This window comes from Hetaerina americana, unplaced genomic scaffold, assembly GCF_022747635.1.
Source record: "Hetaerina americana unplaced genomic scaffold, ioHetAmer1.1.p SCAF_2, whole genome shotgun sequence".
Lineage (NCBI taxonomy): Eukaryota > Metazoa > Arthropoda > Insecta > Odonata > Calopterygidae > Hetaerina > Hetaerina americana.
In genome coordinates this window covers 25169503-25193706 of record NW_027286763.1, presented here as the reverse complement: position 1 = coordinate 25193706, position 24204 = coordinate 25169503, and the positions used below count along the sequence as shown (strand labels likewise).

The window sequence follows — 24204 nt, the reverse complement described above, 5'->3', positions numbered from 1 at the left end:
GTGCGTTTCCCCTAGTGCCTGCTTTTTCATGGCTTATTAAGTGCATGTTTTTGGTCAGTATGTACCTATATATGTGAATACTCGTATATTCAACCTCCTTTCTTCAGCGCCAAAAGTGCTACAGCTAACGTGTTCCTTTCTCTCATTGAATAACACTGTGATTCCCACGTGGCTGAATTCAAAGTGCATTTAGAAATTAATATTGAAATATTATCTCTCGTCAAGTGTCTCGTTTATCTTTGATTTTACTCCTGATCCCACTGCAGCTTCTGAGCGTGATAGTGTTACTCACGTGACTTATTTAAATTACCATGAGAAAGTATCACGTGCGTCAATATCTATGCGTCTTTCAATAGTGAAGGTGGTGAAATCTTTTCTGATGTCAAGTTAGTACTATGGTCAAGTAAAATGTTTGCAATAAACTTAGTTATATATGTTTATTTCTGGAATTCGTGTGCAAACCTGTACAGTGCATTACCTCGATTATTACTTGCGACAAATTATTCATATGTGTTTGTTCCTAATATCCATGACCAAACCTAAGCAGTGCATAGCCTCATCCGTATTTCATTAATTGCAAATCTCTATATGACGGACAATTCAGTCAAACTAATCAGTAAAAGCAGTAGAGATTCTTACTTGTAGGCCAACCGGAAATTTGCGGCATACAGTACTTATAAACAGTGTCAGTGAATAATATGCAAATTAACTAATTAGCGACCGATTTGAAGCATATATTATAATTTCCATAAACATTTATGCAACAAGTTGTTAGCATTACGAAGGTGGGCATGCCACGTGGAACATACCGACTAGAGCTACAATATGATCCATACGAATTAAAATTCATTCCATAAAAATATGAATGGAAAAACTTTCATAAAGGTATCGCTACCTATAAAAGGAGTGGAGCAAATAATAGAAACTAAAAAGATGACCAATAAATAAGGAGACGGTGCCTTGACGACATATAAAAGTACAGTTACAGTAGAATATTTCTTTCAAAATATTCCTTTTCCTGTACTCGCGGCCGTCTCAAAACATTTATGTCGTTTCTCTTGATAACAAAATGCAATAAAATGGCTAAATTTGTATAAACCGTAAAATATCGCCAAAGAGCGAGTCAGACGAAATCCAGGCGCCATTATCATGTAGGTGTAATGCTCGTGCGGCTTCATTTCATTTGTATGGTCAAGGAACAGCCACAGTACCACTACAAAGAAAAATAACCACTGAAAATATCGGATGTAGGTCACTGCACTACATACGCCATCATTCGACGGATGCAGCGTAGTGACTTCGCCGAATACGGGTCAAGCCAGGTGATTGTTAACACGGGTCTAGTGAAAGTGAACAGAAAAGTCTTGGATAGTCCATGAGCAATATCTACCTATCCCTCTGCTCTTATTGTGAAGGCATATTATTTTTTATGAAATTTCAAATGAATGGACATATAAGACTAATTAAGTTTTTCTTGCTCCAATTAGTAACACACCCATGAAAGCAAGAAACGCAATAAAGGAAACTTTGGTTGAATGAAACAAGTATAAACGATTTTACAAATTTTATTTAAAAACAAACGCTATAATACAAAGGCTCCGTTGTAAAATTGCCATTTCTCTCGGTCTCCTGTGAAGATTGAGGGGAATGGAAGCACTCCCTCCGCCCGGGCGATGACGACGTCGAACAGAGCGAGGCATTTAAATAATACATATACATACATAACAGTAGTTATAATACCATCAGTTTCACAGAGTCGACGATTGCGATAGGAATGCGACACCGCCGTCGTCAAGGGCCGAAAGGCGCTCCCTGGCCCTGTACGTAATACAGCAGCACACGCCATTGATTCGTTCCCTTCGTCAACGAACCAAACACGACACGGATAACTAAGAAGAAGACGAGTCAATGGAGACCATCCAGTCGGGACCATCCCTCGGCAGACAGATCGGCTGCCTACGTCTTCCCCACAAGGTAGGTCATCAAATCTTTCCTATTTCGTCCGTTGCACGAACTTCACTTTAATGTCGATTTGCACCAGTTGGATTAGCTTTTCAGGCAAAAGAGCGAAATCATTCAGGATAAGTTCCGTGTTTACGTGGTTGGCCAGCAAGGGGACGCTTCGTTTTATCTTATGAAAGCATTATAAAAAATATAAGCCGTTACTCCGAAGTGTTCACTCATGAGAAGCTGGCAAAATGCAACGGAAGCAGGCCAACGGCCAGATCGTCCGGGCGTGCCCCATTAAACCTGAGACGATGACTGTTTAATGCGCCGGGGGTGGGCAGCAAAAACTATGCTGTGATGGATATGCGAATTTCACACTGAAATGACGGAACAAATGACGCATTCCTCATGACAGTCAAGGTCATGGGCCATCTCATGTCACTTCGTCTCTCACCTTTCATTTTGCATATCTTAAATAATCAGGGTATCCACCAAAGCCACCCCCTGCTCATCCCAAGTCATTTAAATTGAAAATGTTATCAAGGAGCCGATAAGACTTAATTAAACCAACTTTCATAAACGTCCTTAAAGTTTAATAAGAAAGATATGTCTACCTGCAATTCACACCGGAGAAACATAGAATTGAAGATTTATTTATTAAGTGGCATAAATTATTGTGTTTTGATATAAATAAACCCATAGGCCTCCCGCCTAAGGCTGTAAATAAAGCAAACGTGAGGCATTCTCGAGCACGCCCTTGACACCTGACATCGCGCAAGTGTTCTTGGAAAGGTTCATTTCATCGTAAGGGACAGAGATATAAGTGGAATGGGAGTTGCAATCGTAGTTCAGCGGATATGTTGTATGCGTGTGTGATAGAATAAATAATCATAAATAAATGTAGTCGTTTCGTGTGTAATGCATGTTAGTGCGCGACGGTGCTCTTTAAGATTCTCTTGTTAAATACCCTTTTTCATTAATTAAAAAAAACTAAGTCTTCGTCCTCGTAACAACAGTCGGTTTATGGGATGAATGAAAGCGATGGGGATTGATTGACGATGATGGATGGGCGATGGTTCACGATGAGTGAAATGTCGTCAGTCGCGGAGGCAGATTGCATTTCTTGTTGAGTCGGTCGGAAGGGTGAGAGGTGGGGTGGGGTGGGCGCCCTGACGTTTAACCATTTAGTGGGCCTGGTTTATAGTCCGGAGCAGTGAATGTTTAGCGGTGGCGTCAGTTCTTGTGGCAAAGAATTTCAAAGTGCGTCGTGAATTATGAGTAGTCGTGAATTAATGAGAGTTTTCCGAGAGTGCCCGAGGCGGGAGGGATTGGTCCTCGCAAAGTCTTTTCGTATTTCTTGTAGAAGTTCCTTGATTTACCTTTTTCCGCAAGTCGTGTCTCGTCAAATGTTTTCTTTTTTCCTTGTCCGTCAGACTGCGAGTCTTTTCACGGAAGCCGTCGAAAGAGGAAGAAGGAAGGTCTCGCGGTGAATTCCACCGACTTATCTGATTTTATTTCGCCCGCTCTGAAAGAGTGGAGGGGGGGAACTAGGGAAAAAAGTCGTCGTCACACCCCACTTGTGGAGCCAGTGTCGGAAGGAACTCTTTTTGAGGAACGAGTCACGCCTCTATACAGTCGTCTGCCGTCGGGTTCGTCTCGTGGGATGTGTCTCTTTGCCCTTCCAAGCTCCCTAACACGCGCCCCTCCCACTGTCTCTCTCCCTCCCCCTCCCTCCCTCATCAGTCTCCTTGGTTGATTTTGGGCCAGAATATTGTCCGTTCCCCACGCCACCCTCGACGGGGTGCCCAAGACTGGTGCCCCCTTCCCGACCCCCGCTCTCCCACGGAGCGGGAGGATTGCACGCATTCGAAGCAGTCATTTTAAATGTCACGTGGTGCGTGTTGTTGACACATGTTGTCGTTGTCTTGGCAACCCTCCCAGTCACTTCGGCCGTGCTATCCAACAGTTCATAGTTCACCTCCGAGTGTCTTGTAAAAATTCTGCTTCGTATCGCCGCGACAACGGTACAGTGCTTAGGCCTCGTTACACTTGCTGTACACGACGTGGCACGGCTCTCCGCTCCTTCCTATCCTCCCGGCTTCATAGAAGCTTTGGAACGATTTGTCGTTGGTCTTCTGCAGCAGGTAGCTCGCTCCGACCCTGGAAAATGATAAAAGCAGAAAGAGGGGTTTCAATGTAATGAACCTTCCATTACAATCAATCGACATCGAGATGTAAAGCAGAGTCGTTAACTGCTTTGCTCGTGATTCAATTATCGCTTAGCTATACAGAATGATACCGAGGGGAAAGTGTTGAAATCACCAGACTTACATGTAGCCTATGTTCATTACGGCGTTAATAAGGGTGTAAATAAGATAGAAATATTTGAAATACAATTTTTTATTACGGTAGGTCATACACGTACCTGCGGGCATTTCGCCAGCAAAGGACTTATATTTCAATAAAATGAAAACCATCAAAATGAATTATTTTTTGCTTTTTATACGTACCACCATGAAATGTATTGAAGTCTTAAATGATTTTTATATACTATGGGTCAATTACCGGGTACTATAGAGTCGTGAATAAACTAGGCGGCAAAGAGGGCAGTGCAGACCGGATGAAGGCTACAGGAGCTATCACCTGGAATCAGTGGCGCTAAAAGGGATGCTTATTATCCTCCCAAAATTCTTAATTAGGAGAGTGATAGGACGCCTTGGTAGCTTAACTGGCTAAAGCACTCGGTTGGACATCGAAAGATGCGGGTTCAAATCCCGGTCAAGGGGAATGATTTTTAAACTCTGAAATTTCTGCTTTTTTCAACGCACATTTAGCGGATAACTCCGTAAAAAGTTAAAGTAGCGGCATCTCCTGCATTTTCTTGGAATTCAACAATAATTTTCATTGGATTTGTTCAAGCTCACTTTCACGTAGAAATGCCACTTGTCAATGCCCGAAATACCATGCCGTGACGTGCCTTGCCCTCAAAAAAACCCGAACACTCTACGATAAAATATTTGCTATACACGTTTCCGCAAGTTCATTTGCTTCTTAATAGTTTTCAAAATAGTACATGATTCCATTAGTGTGTCAAGAGGTCAAAATCACGTAACCCCCCCTGGCCATTCAGAAACGCAGCATTCATTATTTTGCGATGGAGTAGATAAGCAGGTTCAAAGCAGACAGAAGGCGGGCCTAAGGGATAGCAAAACGAGAAGAGTTGGAGCGTACGACGAGTAGTGGTGGGTAAGTAATGAGGGTGACCGACGGACGAGAAGGAGTGGAGAGGAAAAGGAGGGGCCGCAAAGGAAGGAATGTAGGGCGGCGGCGGCGGCGGAACGAAATCCGAGTGCATGTGTATAACCTGGTTATCGGCGTCCCCCCCCCCCCGATTCTCCCTTAGCTATCGAGCAGAAAACCCTCTCCCCGGCCCACTTCCCCTCAGTCATTCTGGAGGAGAGGGGCGGCAGGAGACCGCAGACTCGTCTGCTGAGGAGGAAGAGACTTCAACGCGCGCAATTGTTGATACCAACGCTTCCCGTCGCTGCCGATCGCTTCTCTCTTTGCGCCATCTCCCCGTAAGTCGTACTCGCTGTAGATATGAGAAATACTAGCCCAGAGACGAAGACGGAAGAGAGCGTCCTCCTGATTAAGTGATGGGTGACACGCCGAATGTGTTTAACATTGTAATTAAACATATATTACTGAACATGATTCCCTCAATAGACCAGGGAAAAACATCATTGGGTCACGGGCAATTTAGAAAAAAATTGAACTTTGAAAATATTGGAATTCCTTGTCCTAATCGCATTACCCGCAATGGCATAACAATGGCCTTCCTCCACACTTAAGATGGAATTTGGCTAAATCATTTTGATACAAGAGGAACCAGCATAGCTCCGTGTGAATATATCCGGCATCACTAGAAATAGAAAATGAAAAAGCGGTGGCTCCTGTTGGGAGAGTTATGGCCATATTATTTTTCGAAACACCGTAAATGGTGTGTCAGCATGTCGTACCAGCTCGCACAGTTGTGACTGGGGCATATTATAAGGATGTACTGAGGATTCTCCAAAGCAGCCGTCTTGCTTATGCACCATGAGAATGCATGGCCACCCATTGCAAATGCTGTTGCTAAATTTATTGTGAAAATCATCCATATAATTCAGACCTAATCCCATGTGACATTTTCCTGTTCCCCAACCTGTACCGCAATGTGAATAAAAACCTTGGAAAGAATTTTTAAACCACAGAAGCAGACGTAGTCGAACTGAAAATAAAAAATTATATATATAAAAAATTTCGAAGTGTAAGTTTCTTCAGAATATCCAGATTTTGATTCCATATCTCCCTCCTTCATGGTCCTCATTTTGCTGGGTTACTAAGGTGGCTATGAGTTTCGAACGAAATGCATCCCAAATGTTTTTTGTGCAAAGTGGACGCTTCAAGGCTTGATCGCTTGATTCCCATCATGCCACACGCGTTACTCGCCACTCAACACAAGGTTATGGTACGTTAAGCTTAGCCTTAATCACACTTGAAAAATTCATTCGGTCGTCCCCTAAAAGCCGTGGGGAAAACTCGAGTTCCTCTCCCAAGCAAATGAAACGTTAAATAAAGAACTAGCGTTCATTGTATTATCTAGCGCGTAGATTTACATGATTTAAGCAGTAATTCAGCGTAGATAAGAAATGAGTGGACTGCTTGCTCTCCGTGTGACGCCACGCCCTTCTAGAATGCGTCCCTTAGACGAGTGCACGAGACCTGGCAGGGATGCAACCCCCTCCCACGTGGAAATGCAGGTCAGATGATCGGATGGCGTTGGCCCACGCGCCGATCCCCCCACCCTCAACTTTCTTTGCCCTCCAGCGCCTGTGACGTCGTCTGTCTGGAGAGCGCCTCATCCCGCGTCGAGGCGAGTGACCCCTGTCGACTCCTCCCGTGCCCATAGCCTCGACGCGCTGCAGCCCAGATACGCGACCGTAAGTCGGCGGGTATTGCTTCGCTGACATGCGGCGTGCTTCCTCCTCGCCCCCTTCGCAGTGCACTCACCCAGTGACGGGACTCGCGTTCGACCCGCCCCCCTCCTTTGGCCAGCATTGGCACTAATCCGGCATGGTTTGAGCTTTGTCTCCGCAGAAATGATGAAATAGTAAAATCGTATACCCATTCGCGAAGATGGAACAGTAAGTAAGTGCTTCATCATGTGACGAAAGTCGTTGGGCACATGGTCTTTCCGAGCAGCGTTACCTTACGAGCTACATGAGTGGCTTTTTTCAATCCTTTGGACAGTATATAGGCCATCGTATCGTTTAAGTTTCATAATATACAAATTATTTAAATGCACGAGTAAGTGATCCATGGCGAAGTGGTAACTAATCTTTACTACAACATGCTCAATTCTGGTTCCTCAAAATGTCTTTTCAGTGCGTCAACACTGCAAAAGCATTTGGAAAGGATGAAAGCATAGCACTCGTGCGTGAACTAGGATTGGTCCGTGGACCGCGGCTGACTCCGAGTCGCTGGCAGTGTGTGTCTTGTGTCTCCTAATTCATCGGCAGGTCTGTTGCCATCGTAGAATAATAAATATAAAATCAACCCGCTCTGGATTATTTCGTTATTGAAAGACCTAATTTATCCGGTAGTGTGAATATTCTAAGAAAATATCTTGGCAACATGCATCCTCGGCGATTTTTCGAAATATTTTTCCTTTCAACAACATTACAAATTATAATTAACGGCACTCCCGGCAGTACGTTTGAAAATCCGTTGTCCCCCGGGCATAAATTGATCTGCTGCTGGGCGTGCTGCGGTCTCCAAATGTGTGCAATTAGTTTATTAGCTACCAGAATTTTAGAATTCCTTCGTAGAAAAAAGTTATAAAAACTATTTTCATTCTTAGATGAAAATTTTGACGTTGAAAAATTCGAAAATGAAAGTGCTTTCGTTTTTTGGGATGAGAGACTACGTGACTCAAAAGTTGGAAGCACGAAAAAGGCGGCGGTATCCCGTTGGGGAGCTCGAGGCCCCCCAGCGGGCCCCCGCGGCCCCGCTCCACTTACATTCCCAGTTTGCAAAGCACTCCCGAGCCCTGGAGGTCCGCGGTGCAGTCGCTGCTCGCCTCGCACAGGTACTTCTCGGCACATATTTGGTTGCTACTGTTCAGGGCCCGCATGCATCCCTGTCGTAAGGTGGCAGCACACAGACACATGCGGGCAGCGAAGAGGCGGGGAGAAGGACAGAGTTAATCACGGGGAGACACAAGTGGTTAGCATACAAACATTGACCGACCGATGTTACTTGCAGATTCACTGTTCATCAAACATTTCCTCTGACAAGGTTACTTTAATTAAAATTAAAAATTAGGGTTATTTTTTTTTAAATAGGAAATTAAACGAATGTCAGTCAGGGGAATACATTTTTTTATTAGATCTAGATAAGTTTGCACAAAATGGTAACCAGTCCCTTGAACACGTTGTTATTGTGATAACTATTTCTGTTAAAGATTATATAATGAAGGGTATATGATTAATTAACATAAATATTATTTGTTAATCTTTAATGTTAAAATTGATCAATATTTTTGTAAAGAAGGTATCCATTTGGTGTGAGGAACAGATGTTAGGTACACATACAAACGACAACGGGAAAGGATGACTTGGACGATATATTAGCATTTTGTGTCCATGATACTTTTCTCATGTATGTAATGCCATAATACGTACACATACGAATATATATTCATAATTCCTCATGGTGTTAGTCGTGCCTAGTAAACACAAGCCACTAGTTGGAAGTTTTAGCGACTTTTGATCCAATAGCCAAGGGAAATGGCAAATATTCGGGCCATTAAATAACCCAGGCTAAACTGATGTGATTTTGCTTGAAAGGAAATACTTATTAGAATAAACTAAATATATCATGAAATCAATTCTCCCGTATTTTATCTCTTATACGTACATGCTCTGTTTATTACCCACTGAAACGTGAATTATGTCAAGTATTCCCTTTGGTAACTATTCACAATTTTTCAATGTCCAATAGTTCCAAAGCATGCACATCACTTCAATGATGCTGATTCGCTTCTTGCTTCCGTCGCGACGGGAACTAATTAATAGTTTCCCCTCATTTTACGGTCTGTTTCGCATGGCATGTGGCCTCGGCTGTAGTGCTGTTCACTTTCTGATTCCTCTCTTCTTATTAATTAAGGAATGGATTCCACGCATTCTGGTTTTCGGATCAAAGCACGCGCTCTGATTGAAGGCCTGGGAGGTCACCCGCGCGAAGGAAGTGGGTAATTGGGTGAGAGACATCCTTTGGGTGCTAGGTTATGTTGTAGCTGGTGTGTTCTTATTTCCGGGTGGTTTGCATTACGCACTTTGAGTACATTCAGCTGACCACTCGCCTCTCTCATCGCGATCCCACTTCCAAGAATGCCATTTCAACTTCTTCGGCACGCGTCCGAGCTGTAACACGTATTCGTGTCCATAACGAATTCTGCCGCAGCAGATATATTCCTCATCCCTCGATTAATTTATTTTGCATTAGTGCGGAAACAGCACTTCAACCTTTACATCGGACTTTGAACATTGATATAACAATTTGACGTTTACTTACAGTTCCAAGTGCATTTTTTAGCCGCCACTGATAGAAATGGAAGTCAGATAGTCACCCTTTGCCTTATTTATACAATATCTACTGGTAATGCCATGAATACCGCTACCATGAGCCTTTCGATTAATCGGAGCATATATAGGAAAACTTGAAACAGACATTACAGATTTTCAATGTCCAAAGTTCGACTAGATATTTATGAGATTAAATGCTCAAGTAATTCGTGAGACTATCGCTTCATCCTTGAGATGAACTAACAATTTTTTTTAATATAACCGTTCTTTTTGAAAGTTGTTAACTTTTGTGAAGCACACAATTACATCACCAGCAATTTCTTATTTTATTATATTTTTTTGTTAATTTTCCGTTGTCAGTAGTGAAATTATACGCTATATGAACATTGAAATATACAGTTATACAGGTGCGTGCTCTAGCGAATATTAGTAAAGCAGGGATAGTTAAGTAACATCAAAATGAAATTTCTGATTCGGGATTAAAGAGAACGTCTGTGTGAAGTATGGGTACTGTAAGTGCTCGTTCTAGATTTGCGTATTCTTGGTAACTTTGATCAATCCTTTCTATCCTAGCCGTTGCATTGTCGTCAGTCCTTGCCAGGCAATGACATCGCGTTCAGACACTTGGCGGTGTCACAGCAGAAGTAAATTCACGGGAAACTCAGCGAGGTCATTCAGAGCAGCCTTGGCTGCATGGACGCAGTAATAACCGTTCAACCACTTCGGCAACCTTTGCAAATGTTGGCCAAATGATATTCTTGATGACAACTCTAATATGGCTGATATCCCAGATAGATATGTATGAAATGATTAATGGAATTTCTTTTTAATGAAATGAAAACATTTAACATGTGCTAGAAACAAAGAGCAATAATAATTAGAATAGTTATAGGATGTTTTTCGGCTTCTTTGTGTGTGATCTTTATTTTCCTCGACGTTTCGCTCCCAATTTCTGGTGCACCACTAGGTAAATGTCCAGATGATGTGCCCAGCATAGGATACGCCTAGGATTTTTATTGTCATTATTTGGTAGTCTACCATTTAGGATGGATTTGGGTGGACACAAACTTAAAACCCCTGTATGTCTTATGTTCAACCAAAATACAACCTGACCCAACAGGATAGGTTGGAAAACAAATAAAGCAACACAATGCAGTCAAAAGATATCCTTTAGCAATCTAAATAGCAATTAGGAATAGTTGTTTGTTGTGAAATCCATCGCTTTAAATTTGCTGTAGCAGCCTTATGTGGGCGTGCAAATTCGTCGATCGCGTTTTTTCCCTTGGCGTGGACATGGCGCCTAGGGAGTTGTGATGATGGAAGAGAGAAAGGTCAATACGGTCGGCTGTCTTACCTTGAGCATGGAGAGGCCGGCCACGGCTGCCTCGGAGACAGTGTCTCGCATCCCTAGGGCTCGGACGGACATGGAGCGGTGGGAGAATGAAGTCTTGAGGGCGTCCAACAGGTTGACGACGATGTTCACGAACTGTGGAGGAAGTGGGTAGGGAGTAAGAGAAAATAATTCACATGAGAAAACGAACGCACTAGGAGAGAGAGGAGACAGCTTTCATTCCAGTAAAGGGCAGAGGGCAAAAAAAGACCGTTTCCCTCGGGGATTCAGTAGCTCGAGAGCAGCATACGTGCGGGCGCTGTGGTCCCCGATTCATTCCCCAAAACATTTGTTTTGGAAGAATCAAAGAGTCGTTCGAATGTTTAATAAATTCTTGCAGCTGTTTCATTTGAATTCACCTCCGTTGTTTTAGCCCGTCAAAACGACATGTATTTTCAAGCCATCCAAAAAATTATGGGCAATCTTTCGCGGTTTACTAGAAACAAGGATACCTCTTTTATTCCCGTACGTGTCGTGATCTATCGTAGATTTTTTTGGTTATTGATAGATGACTTTTCAGAACGGATAAAAATAAATTCCCGCTTGGAAAGTCCGTGCAACACTCCCAAAAGCCGAAGCAAGTGCATATCCTAGCAGTAAGAGGAGCAGGCCAGTTTCGCAAAGGCTTAACTTAATGCATGAATGTTTACAGAAGCCAACGAAGATTAACAGCGGTGTGGGTACCAATGTTGTCGGGTTTCATAAATTATATTTTAGCTTTGAACATTTACAATATCCTACTGTTATAAGAAATGAATTATTAGGCAAGACACTTTGAAAGGCAAAAGGAACAAACGAATGAATATTCGTTCAATTTCTTCAAGAGTTAAATTGACGTCATCGCAAGCAGTTGTAATACCAGTGATCCTCAAAGCACCGCGCTCGCTTCTGTTATAGGAACTGTCACGTGTCGTCACTTGCCGCTAGGTTTCCATCAGTTACCCAGTGTTTTTTGAACTGCATCATAATGGCGTCATAGTGTACTCTTCTTCAAAAAAATGTCTCTTAACAACTCAACCAAAAGGAACTTAGCTTCATATGTACAGAATATATTTAGAACAACAGACTGATTAAATAATTCAATCGATATTTACCAATTTTTCATTCACGAAGTGCTAAACAATATATGTATATATCAGTGTTAGTAACCATTGCTTTTATACAAATATCTACACTCATGAGTTTATGGGTTTAGAAGCACCGACACGGGGGTGACAATTAATGGGGTGGTAAGCAGACGTCGGTTATTTCTCTGATATTATCGACGTAACTATCGCATTTCAAATAGTTGGTCTACTCGAGTTCAAAACATTATCTTTATAAACCGAAGGTTGAATACAGTGGGCGATAAAATGAATATCTTTGATGTTAGATTAATGATCCTTAAGGCCAATTAGCACGAATTTTCCTCTGATGTAGAGAATCACCTTTCAATCAGCTGATCAGTAATTCTAATAATTCAACTTTTAATAAAAACTATTCAAGGGCAATTGTTAATGCAAATTTGACTGTGTACGTAAATGTGCATTGTTGCACTAATTTGACTGACCTAATAATGCGCCCGCCGCGGTGTAAGGCGCTCCTCTTGGAATACTAGATGATCCCTCATTACTGTTTTCATCGCGATTACGTTAGAGTGAAAATGAAACAAAATTCTGGTAATTTAAGGCTCCTCATTCCGATGCCTAGTTTCCAAACTATGCCGAGAGATGCGGCTGATATCGATCGCTTCGGTGAAATAGCGGCTGCTCTCGCGTGGTATTTTTTCGACACACCCTTGATTTGCCATCAGCAGACAGAAGAGGGGCTCGTCCTCCATTGATTAGGGGTGCAAATACAAGATTAGAGAAAACTTCGAATTTTATTTCGAAAAAAAATTTGGAGCGTAGTTTTCTATGGCTCGGAAACTTGGTGGTTGAGACAGGAGCGTAAACGTATGATTGTGAAGATTTCAGAAATGTGCATACGGAGAAGAATGAAAAAAAGTAAATTGTGGAGTAAGGAAAAATAAGCAAAAGAGTGTGTTGCTAGTAGAAATTCGAAGTGGAAGGAGGCGAGGATGCAGGGAATTTTGATTGGCGATAGAATTTTGAAGGCTGATAGAGAGGAGAATGTTGGGAAAGAAAGGTAAGAGGAGGAAAAGAGAATAGGCATGTTGGACGGAAAGAACGGAGACCGAAGGTATACGGATTTGCGGAAGGGTTTACCGTAACGTGTAGTTTTTCACTTTGTGTCGTGCTAAATATTCATCGAAAACCTACCTTAGTGTACGAGCAATACTTGTACATGTACCACTTTCGTCCATCTCAGCGGACGGAATTGCAAATCAGAGGTCCTGGCGTCGGCGAGAGGACGTCCCCTTTTGAGGAGGTTGGATGGATGGGTGTTAGAGGGGATTGGTTCATCTCACTCACCTCGCCGGCCTGCTTGGCCATGGTGGCGACCTGGTCCGGGTTTTTGTTGCCAAGCAACGCGGAGAACACGGCCGTGAGGATGCTCTGCTGGTTTTTGCGCGCGTCAGAAGGAAGGGTGCGTGCGCGAGATTAAGCGGCCGCACCACACACACAAAAACACCACACACCGCACCACCGCGCACCAACGGGTTGGGGAGGAGAGGCACACCATAGAAGGGGAGAAGAAGAGACGATAATGGGTGGAGGGGGGAGGAGTCAAGGGAGAGGGGACGAGGAGGAAAGGGCGGATGGGGAAGAGGGAGGAGGTCCCAGTGTGAGAACTATGCGTACATCTACTGCAAATTAGACTAGCCACTAAAAGAAGCGTGCATACTAGACTTAATCTAAGTCTATGAAACTAAAGGGTGAAACCTATCAAAACAGGAAATCTGGAATAAAGTGACAACCTGCCGTTGCCGGTATAATATCTGACGTCGTGATCAAGAAAGATCATGTCCCTTTGTCCTTCTAACTCAAGTCCCACCGAAAGACAGCCATAGGGCTGGGTGGAAAATGTTTCCTTCATGGATGGACGAGTTTAAATCAGTGAAGAAAGGTGGAAGAGTAATTTTAAAACGAAAGGCTATCATTAGGTCAATCGTGTTGTAGATTTGGGGTAGTTCAACAATCGGCCACTACCAGTGGTCCAAAACTTATTTAAGATGAAACCACCAGCTTATTTCCCCTTGAAGTGGATCATCGATCATTTCTTTCCTTCGGTTTTATCTCCCTTCTTACGGTTATCATTCATTTTTCACAAAAATAACTTTGACTGCCATTGTTAGACTAAACATCTGAATATCACTGAAATACTAGGTATTCCCTCGTGATTTCGTTTTTGATAGGTTTCACTTCATGGAGAACTTATACAGAATACCCGAGATATGGCGAGACTTCTTTCCTAAGAAAGGGAGAGAATTGAAATGGGAGGAGAAAACTTGCCTGGCATAATGCATGAGTTCAAGCTTAGCGAGACGCAGGTTTTTAAGTTTCATAGAGCGTAATAAAAAGGAAACAGTACCGGATCCGGGCTGTGTCTGTTAAAGACATTTGTGGCGTCGTGATGGCTCTAAATGATGGATTGCGTTACTTTTTCACAATACAGAAAAACACCAAGTTTACAAGCAATAGCGATAATCTCAGTGTTCTGATTCCGTGAAACTTTTATTGGCGGTATTAAGTGAAAAGAATAGCCGCAGCAAAACGGCAGCCCGATCCCTATTCTGCCGCTGCAGTTTTATTGCAAAAAGAAGGGCACGTCGTCGGCACGAAATTACAGAAAACAATTATAAACTATGAGAATCTTAAAATCGATTACCAAACAAGCAAGAGGCTTACAATATATGTTTCAAAGTGATTCTAGGAACTGAATACATAGGGAAAATGAAAAAAAAATCATTTCTAAGGTAGGAATGATGTATTTAAAACATTTTTCGTGTTAAACCGGTCTTCTTCGCGTTTTCTTGCTATTTATCTGTTTCTCCTTTGCTAAAATCAATTAAAACTTTGGTCAAAGATAAAGAAATTCCCTCCCGTTCTTTAATTTCTCTCCTCCCGTCCCTTAGGTGGAATGTATTTTGATGTAAATGCTGGAGCGCCAAAGGGTAGTAATGACGCTGTTTTAGGGTAACTGTTTGAATTCCCTGAGTTCCTCGAGTTGTCATGTGGGTAGGGCGTTCTTAGGAGAGATTCATTAGGACGGCAACCCGGTCTACCAGCCCGATACGCATAACCTTGGGCAAACCCGAAGGGGGCAAGGGGACTTAATTTAGTTGTCACGGTATATTTTTTGAGCTGCTGAAATTCGATATTCTCTTTTCTCACTCCCCTTTTTCACTCTCAAAGTTTAGAAAAGAAGTCATCTCACATCACAAATTCGAATGTCATATGTGAATAAGTAAATTAATATTAAGTATTTTGACACGCTGACATTCAAGTTGCACTAATCACTCGCAGAGTTGGCTGTGACGTCGTCAAAATGGTGACAACTCTTTCAGGAGTTAGCTTCAAAATAAAATCGTATCCTCGCTGATTAATGCGTTTTTCTCTTCACTCGGCCGATTAGCGCTCATCAAGAAATACGACTCGTAGTTGAGGTCCGGTGTTGTCCAATTATTACGGCGAAATTTGTACATTTGACGACGTCAATCCAAAATGTGCCAACTCTTAGGGTGATGTATCTTTTGGCCCACAGCATATTTTATTCGATCATGTAACATTGAGTGGTAAATATATAGGTATATGGATTCGTTAATTAAATTATTTGAGACGACCAGCATCACCTTTCTGCATATATTTACAAGGCCTCGTTATATCTCAATATATTTCGAAGCAATACAGATTAGTAGTGTCTTGGTATTTACAAATCCGACAAATGTTAAAATTTTTGGCGGGTAATTTCTTGATTATTATTGCGTCACGACACAGCAAATTGGTTAAGTTTAAGTATAGGAAGATTAGACAAAAATGCAGCAGCGGCAATACTGATGGGAGGGATTAACATCGTCAAGTGGCTTTCAATTGTAAGTTGCTTGCATACGCCAGGTATTACACCACCTCATGAATGATGCTCGTGGCACCCCAATTTCAAAAATCCTATTATTTCAGCTGGTGTTAGTTTTTCGGAAAAAATGACAATTTATTATTTGTCACAACATAATGATAATCTTTAAATATAGCTAACCAATTAATAGTTATATTAGATTGCACCCTGACCCATGTCTGCAAAAATTAGTTAGCTAATAAGTTGGTAAGCAAGTTTGATAAGCGAATTTTTCCATGGATATTGTGTGCTCAAGATTATTTCATGCAGTTAGTCTGATTTTATTTACTTGTATGATGACTAAATGTCATTAGATGACATTTAAGGTCATAAGGCAGCTGGCAGTCTTTTGTTTTTCATTTCCTGTTTGGTTTCACATTTATAAAATTACATAGTATTGATTTGTTCTTTATGTGTTCGATTTTATCTGTTCTAATATCCAAATACATTAGGGCAAGTCGTAATAAGTATTAGAGATGCGTTTGGTTGCTTGTTTAAAAGACGTAAAAGAATGTCACGTCCATTGATGGTGAGTTTATATACTAGGAACAGGTTGAACAGGAAACGAGCTCAATCGCTTTCAACAGATGAGTTTTGATCGAGGGTGCCACAATTCGATTGCTTCGCGGATGGCGAGGGGGTACACGCCGTGACCGCAGGCAGGAAGATAGTCTCTACCATCTACGGCCGTCCCGTTCGACCGGCGGTGGCCACGGCTCTTTGGACTCGCCAGGCGAAGAGGACGGATCGATCGATCCAACTCCCACCGTCACTTCCGTCTCCTCTCGCGGACGACCGTGACCCACATGCACCCCCCTTCCCGCATCCACTTGCATTCCTCCCTCCCCTCTACTTATCCCATCCAAAGGCAGTCAGTCGACCGTCCTGGTCGTTGAACCGTTCGCAGCGAAGGGACCATTTTTTCCCTTGTAAAGAATGCAGGCCGCTCGTTTGACCCTCTTGCCTCTATCTTCCTCCCTCGTGGGGAAAGGTCCCCGCTAAATCCCCCCCCCCCCGCTTTTCTGTGAGCTGAGGCTCGCTGCTACGCCCAATTCACTACAATCACGTGCCCGGCCACCCGGTAACGCGGCTGCCTGCAGTGCTCCACGGCGTGTGCGAGGCGATGTGATCTCCCCCATATGCCTCCCATCGCACCGCCACAGTTGCCTCGCGTGTCCCACGAGAAAGATTTGCGTGGGAACTAGCGTGGATCGGTGGGGTTGCTTGGACGCGCACCGTCCGCTGGTGAGCAGCCGACCACTCGCGCGGGAGATTTCAACGCTCGATACCGAAAATTCGCCACGTGGGGCGGTCATCCAAGTTCTAAATGAATGCGAACATGAGACTGCAAAAAGATTGCTGTTCGTCTGTACCACCACACGTCTTCCGATGGTTCACTGGTTTTCGTGTGTAAGGTGCATAGCGGCCTATTTTACTTGAACGGCTATTACTCTACATGCAGTCAAAAAATTAAAGAAATTTAAATTAAATCTCTTCAAGAGATTGGAATCAGTATTATCCTCAATGATCCGGCTTTCTTCGAGTAACAATAAATATAATACTTAGAAAAAATAATTTTTAATATGGAATTGGATACTTTCCATTTTTTAATTTGACATCGATTTCGAGAACGTTTAATTACACAATGAAGGTATTAAATGGCTCCCACGGTAAACTAAATAAAATCTTAGATCTACTCAATACGCAAGTAAGCTAAATGGAATTACCAATGCTAATCTCCAGAGATTAATTCATCTTCGGCCACGTATTGTCAATGGCCGAATATAATTAAAAACTTGAATTTTGTTTCCTAAAAGAGGTTTTGAAGCTCTATGTATTTTTCGAAAATGGCAATTAATAGCTTCTGTAATTGTTAACAAATAGTTTTAGTCATGAACTTAATATACTATTGTAAAACTGCAAATATCTCTGAAAAATTTAGTTCTTCTGTTGATGGAACTTTATTTTTTAAACTTGCAATCGCATTTCCTTATTTAACTAGGCGGAGTTCGAACCAGTGACCTTTTTGGTAAGGCATTAATGACGGCTCTCGCCGTGATGACACAGCTTATTACAAAAATATCAGTTCTTCCGCATCTTGCAACATACTAACAGAGTTAATTGGAAAACCCTTCTCATGCTACATCTGCAGATTTCTCTCCTTTTACGCTGTATATTTCAATACTCAACAGTAATTCAATTACGAGCAATCACTCGCCTTTATAATATTTACTTCAAAATTTTTGGTAAAAGATTGTGATTCTCGCCAATAGAAGCATGTAAATCCAAGAAATCGTCTAGCCTTGCACGGCTTTTAAAGGTAACTTCTTAGTATGCATTAATGTGCGCAAGCGATTGGTTTGTTGGGCTAATTTGTGCGTGGAGTTAATCCACTACGTTTGTCGGGAAGGGGGTAGTCGCCTCTGCTGCCCGAGAGTGGCTGGGAAGCGAGCGAGGTGTGAATGCATATTGCTTATGACTCGTTCGTTGGTGCCACTTTGCCCAGGCTGCAATTTCATTCTACACTAAATTTAACGGAGAAATGATGATAACAGTTTACAAGCTCATTGGCAGTCCATTATTATTGTCTTCAGTCAGGAATTATTAGGCATACCAGTAAAATATATGGCCGAAGTTATATTTATTCCAGCGTTAGCATTTTTTGGAATAATTTACGTATATGGTTGTCAAGTGACGCGATTTGTCGAGTATGCATTTAAAAGATTGATGGCATTTAAATAATTCATGTGCTGAAACCATCTATAGCTGTTGCGTTGAATGTGATCTTACAATATATCAGAAGAAATTTCATTAGTAATAACAGTTCATGCATTCTTATTATGTTACCTATGATCAAAAAGTTATTTTTCCGTCAAGCATTGAGATTATAAATCGAGTCCGTCTCAAGGAATAAATTACAACCATTCTACATTTTCATGATTGACCCTCCTGAAAGGTTTTGAGCCTTACCAAGAGTTTTTATTATTTTCTGCAAAACTGAGGAATATTAAAGGAGAGAAAGGATCATAAATGCAAGCATTGCAATTTTTCACATTAACTTGCGCAAGCAAACATTGTAAGCATATACTAAATTACTTTGACCAAGATTATGTAAGCATATCAATTAACGAAGAGTAAAAATCTTGCTATTTTTACTCAACCTGGAGTTCAAGTCGGTCGTTCAGAAATGAACTAAATTTATCACCAGAATTATTTGACACTTGGTAAGCTGCAACTACGAAGCGACCACAACCACCCACGCACACACACACGTACACCCACGCAAACAACACGTGCGCAGCAATAAGGTGCGGTGACTTAGAGGAAGGGACTGACCTGGAGTGGAGTGGAGTTGTCAACCTTGTCGATTCCGTCACTATGGACCGGTTGTCCGCCGCCGAAGAATGCGGTGAGGATCTTCAGCCCGACAGCCAAGAGGTTTGCCCACGGAGACGGTGCAACGCCCTGTTGCGGGAAGAGAAGACATTTGTAGAGGCGAGAGCATGTTAACCCAATGCCACCATCGCTCTGTCCGTGGTAATCTTTCGATAAAGTTTTTGAAGGAACTAGACACAAACCCGTCTCATCCCAAAATACGCATTTCGTTGGCAATGAAGTTGCTCTCTGTCCAGCGGTCAAAACGACTTACGATTGCTGTCGTTGTCACCAATTCAGTGGGAGCAAATCTATAGTAACGATCCATCGATTCAGAAATCTCATTCGCTACTTTTGTTCAGGTGGTATAATCTGCCATTGAGGCGTTGGAACCCAATAATTTACGTTTAGTCCATGGTTAAATTGAGTGCCATGTGAGTACATTGTAAATGAAGAATGAACCGAGCTGATGTAAACTTTTACTCGACTCGATAGACTGATATGCTGATCTCTCTAAATATCTAGTAAGATCTATTAGATTACCATGCAATTGCATAAAATTTTGACAGATAGAATTGATCTTCTCTAAGTGCGTTCGTATTGTCTAAGTTCCTTTTCATATAGATTATAGACACAGGTAAAGAATATGAATATAAATTAATAAGACATGCATCTGCTTGAATTTGAAATTAAGGAGGAACCTTCATTCTAAGCACGTCCTATTAAAATAAAATGTCATGTAAAATTCACATTTTTTTAGCCATCGGATGCTGTAAAAACACTATTGCCATATAAAACAATTTGAGCCGTTATGAGGTATTATTGACAATGTCGGAAATTATGTGAGAATGGATTTGGATACTAATCCCATCATTAATGAGTGAGGAAATTTAATCTGCTCACCTGGTCAGTGTCGATGCTGTCAGACTTGTTAGGTCCGTAAGGCGTGGACGGGAAGAGCATTTGCATCAGCATCACAAACATGTTGGTGAGTGAGAATCCTTCCTGTTGGGGCAAATGAAAAAGGTGAGTTATGGACGAGATCTTAAGGTAGGGCACAATCGTCCGAGTCGGCAGACCGATAGGGTATGCCACGAACCGCTCTTACCCCTAAGCATCGCGCCCACACGACGCGACATGGATAGCGGGAGAGCAAAGAGGTGGTGGGTTGTTCAGGAATTCTACATAGTCGAGTCATCTTCGGCTCACCGAATCTACCGCTGACCGAATCGAGCACTTTGCAGCAATTGGTTTGCTACCGAACCCCCCGAATAATATGTTCGGGTCATCCGTTCGATTGTGGCGTCAAAGTTATTTTACAGAAAGCGCTTCAGAGGGAGCCCAAGTTCAATACAATTATTGGCAACCGCCCAAAAATAACGTCACCATATGTGGAGGGGATGAGTATTCCGATCCGCCGCGATGCTGATGGGTGGGGGGCGGAGGAAATGAGTTTGACCAACTGTGACCTCACATAATCACAGATCAATTTCCACCTATCTCCCGCATATTAATTACTGGCAAAGGTGTTACTTTGTTTAATGGAACTAACAAGGTACTTCGGCATTTCATTTCAAACAGCGCAATGTCATATTTCCTGTGATTTGTCTAAGTTTGGCATTAGGAGGATTATTCGGGAGCTTAAGTTTCCTCAATGACCCAGCCACCCCCGAATTGAAAAGGAAGCGATTTTAGCAGTTTGCCCTAAAGACTAGGATTTTTCAGAAAAATTACTTGAAGATGAAGATATTTGTAGTCAGAGAAATTCTGTGGAACATGGTGACTTGTTTGTCCTCATAAAACCTATTTGACACGATCTAGGCCTTGTTGAGGATCAATGATATCATCATCAACATTAACTGGAAAATTAATTTCTTAAATGTTTAGAACCAATCATTTTTCATTCCATCCTGCAAAAAATGTGGTATTTAATTGATTGATTTACTCTACTCTGGAATAGAGAAATAATACCATTACTAAAAGGCAAATGAAATAATTAATGACGTTTCTAATTAAATTTTACTATCCTCTCAGCCTGTAATAAAAATTTATAAATTTTTCCTATAACATCGGTATTAGTACCAAATTTCCCAAGTCATTTCTAATGATCCAAGTCATTTCTTGAAGTATACGACGCGTTACCTTTTTTCGTTTTTAACATTTCCATGGCGAATGAAATTTAAACTAGTATATGCTCGTTACAATTGCTTAAATCTATTTTAGTAATGCCTTCAAAAGGGAGAATATGCTGGATTGCTCGCATTGACCATAAATTTAAAACTGTTGCGCAGGTCTGAGAAAAATTAAGTTTAGCTTTTCATTTTGGTAGCTGTTAGCTGAGAGGAAGGAGACTTTGTGTCAGGGGCAGGGTTCAGCTTCTCCGCGGTGGATTGCGCTGTCGGAGTAAAGAGCACGCGAAGACTTCCAGGGTCTCACCTGCACGGAGTTGGTCTGCAGGTCGTGGTTCTCGGCCTCGCTGACAACCTTCTTGCTTGCGTTCGGCTTCTCCGCATACTTCCGCGCCTCTGCCTCGGAGTGCGGCACCAAGTCTCTGGATGGGTGCGGCAGCGCGAGGATGGGTACCACTGCGCTGCTGCAGACGAGGGCCAGGAAGGCCCAGCCGACCACTTGTCTCTGCATTTTCTGCTGGGCGAGAAAGAAGAGGCTTTCGTCAGAAACGACCACTTGGGCGGGGACTGCATCATACGGCCGAGGAGAGTATACATACACCAGCACCAACACTGCGAGGGGGGACGCAGTGGTGGTGCTGGTGGCGGTTATACATTTTCGATTTCATTTGTGTATCACTTTAATTTCATAATGTTTTTCCTCTTCCAGGAGCGAGGGGCAAGGAGATTTTATCGGGTAAATAAAAATACGGAAAGGTAATACTCGATTTCTCATTACTTATAAAGGTTTAATAAAAAATAAGCCAAATTTCGCTATTTCTGTCTACTGTTGAGATTGTGAATTGTGCGTGAAATAATAATTGCTATCGGCTGACTTTGCGGTCATTTCTTTGGTAACTGTATGGTTTATATTAGAGTTAGTTTAAATCTTGCTCACAGCTGTCCTCGTCACCATACATTCGATTACAACAATTTTCAATGAAACATGTAAATGCCCTTTTCAATATTTTGAATTCACAAATCACACATTTCTTTGCTGTATTCCAAAACCTCGATGTCTTTTGATGACAATATTTGGCTGTTTAAATACATGCCCTTAACTTTTCCGGGTTCACGGAAACAGGAATGTCCAGATGATATACTACGTATAATGCGTTTTAAGTTCAGCTTAGGATTGCTCACATCCTCCCCTATTAAGGCGAAATCAACGTCTGAAATTAAGAGCGAGGAGGAGCTCTTCCTTCCCGCATCCATTTAGCTTCCAATCATGGGTTGCACCACGGCGTCATGAATGACGATATGCTGCACCTGAACGGGAAATATGATAAATTCACCATTCAACTAAGTCCGGCCGGAATCGGTGAGGGAATAGCCAAATGTACGTATGCGATGAAAGGAATTATTCAAGCTCATGATTTAGAATATGGAGGAAAGCTGCATGGAAAACTTTTTAATAGTAATCTAGGAGAAGTTGTTCGAACTGGGCCTAAATGAACTAAGGCTACGCTATGACCTTCGTTATGTAACAGCAATATTATATAACGAACAATACCCTAGCGGTAGCTTGCAGTGTACTCAAATGAATAAATAAATAATAAAAATAGTAATTGCTATTAATGGTAGTCATACCGGCTGAGATAGGTTTTGGACTACCACAGACAGACCGCCCTTTTACTTCTGAGCCTCGCCTAACACACAACCAGATACCCCTATACTGAATTTAAACTCTTCTTCAATCCCAGATACTTCCTTTCCTCCTTCATTTCGATCAAAATGCCAATCTATTCCAAGAAATTGGGGGAGATTCAAGGATAGTAACTTTTGACGAAGTCATCCGCCAATATGAATTACAATGCAACAATTTCAGAGGGTAACAATCATTCGCCTTCACCGGGATCCAGGATGATTTTGGCACTCTGAAATTTTTGCATTTAAATGCCTATCAATCCTCTTTTCCACTTACATTGCTTACAAAACGATTTTTCCCTGTCTAATCAGTCTTTAACATTTCATCTGCTCGATCAAAATGCTCTGCATTCACTTTAATTGCGTTCCTCACAACAACCATATCTCTTCCTTTATCTTGCCTAGTTCTTCTTCCAATGCCATGAGCCATCGCCGCCCACGCCGCTAAGATTCTCCTCCGTCGTGACTGCAATCTTTTGTTCTTCCTAAAGGCTCTAGCTACGAACCTACACGGAAGCTGTAACCTCACTCTGCGACCCATATCCAGCAATTCGTGGGAGCGCCAGGAGTCGCAGTATTGGGTAGCGAATTTTGAAGAAGATATCCATCGCTTTCATAGAGAAGACAACTGCGAGACCTGTTCTGTCTCCCTGGTATTTGTCCAAATAGTCGACACTTGTTGGGAAAGGTCGAGGGTAATGGCGTAATATGAGGGTTAAAAATGATCATATTGAATCAACTTGAGTATCAGTCCCCCCATCCGAGAGCACCGCTGTATGGTACACACGTAAGCGAGCAGTTTTGATGCAGAAATATATTGCAGAGGCTTTCTTCCTTTGTATATTCCGTTTTTGGCTGTATCTTCCGCATCTCGTAGTCTTGAGTATTGAGAGGCTCTTACATCCTTGCAACTTGGATTTAATATCTTACTAATAAGAAGGCACATCGGCTGGAGGAAACCCGAATTTATTTCCATTTTCCTGCAAACTGCTACATGCATATAATATAACTTAAATAGTGCGATTAAGTATGTTTTCTTTGAACGCAAAGAGAT

At 42.1% G+C, this 24204-nt stretch overlaps 1 protein-coding gene across 1 annotated transcript; it reads right to left on the bottom strand.

Moving 5' to 3' along the window:
* Positions 1–3980: 3980 nt before the first annotated feature.
* On the bottom strand, positions 3981–21975 carry LOC139687620 (uncharacterized). The gene is made up of 7 exons (XM_071584853.1): positions 21772–21975; positions 20239–20340; positions 19297–19425; positions 13380–13463; positions 10930–11061; positions 8010–8128; positions 3981–4107 (listed from the first exon to the last, which is right to left on the bottom strand). The coding sequence occupies exons 1-7, from the start codon at positions 21973–21975 to the stop codon at positions 3981–3983; spliced, it is 897 nt and encodes a 298-aa protein (XP_071440954.1).
* Positions 21976–24204: the final 2229 nt, after the last annotated feature.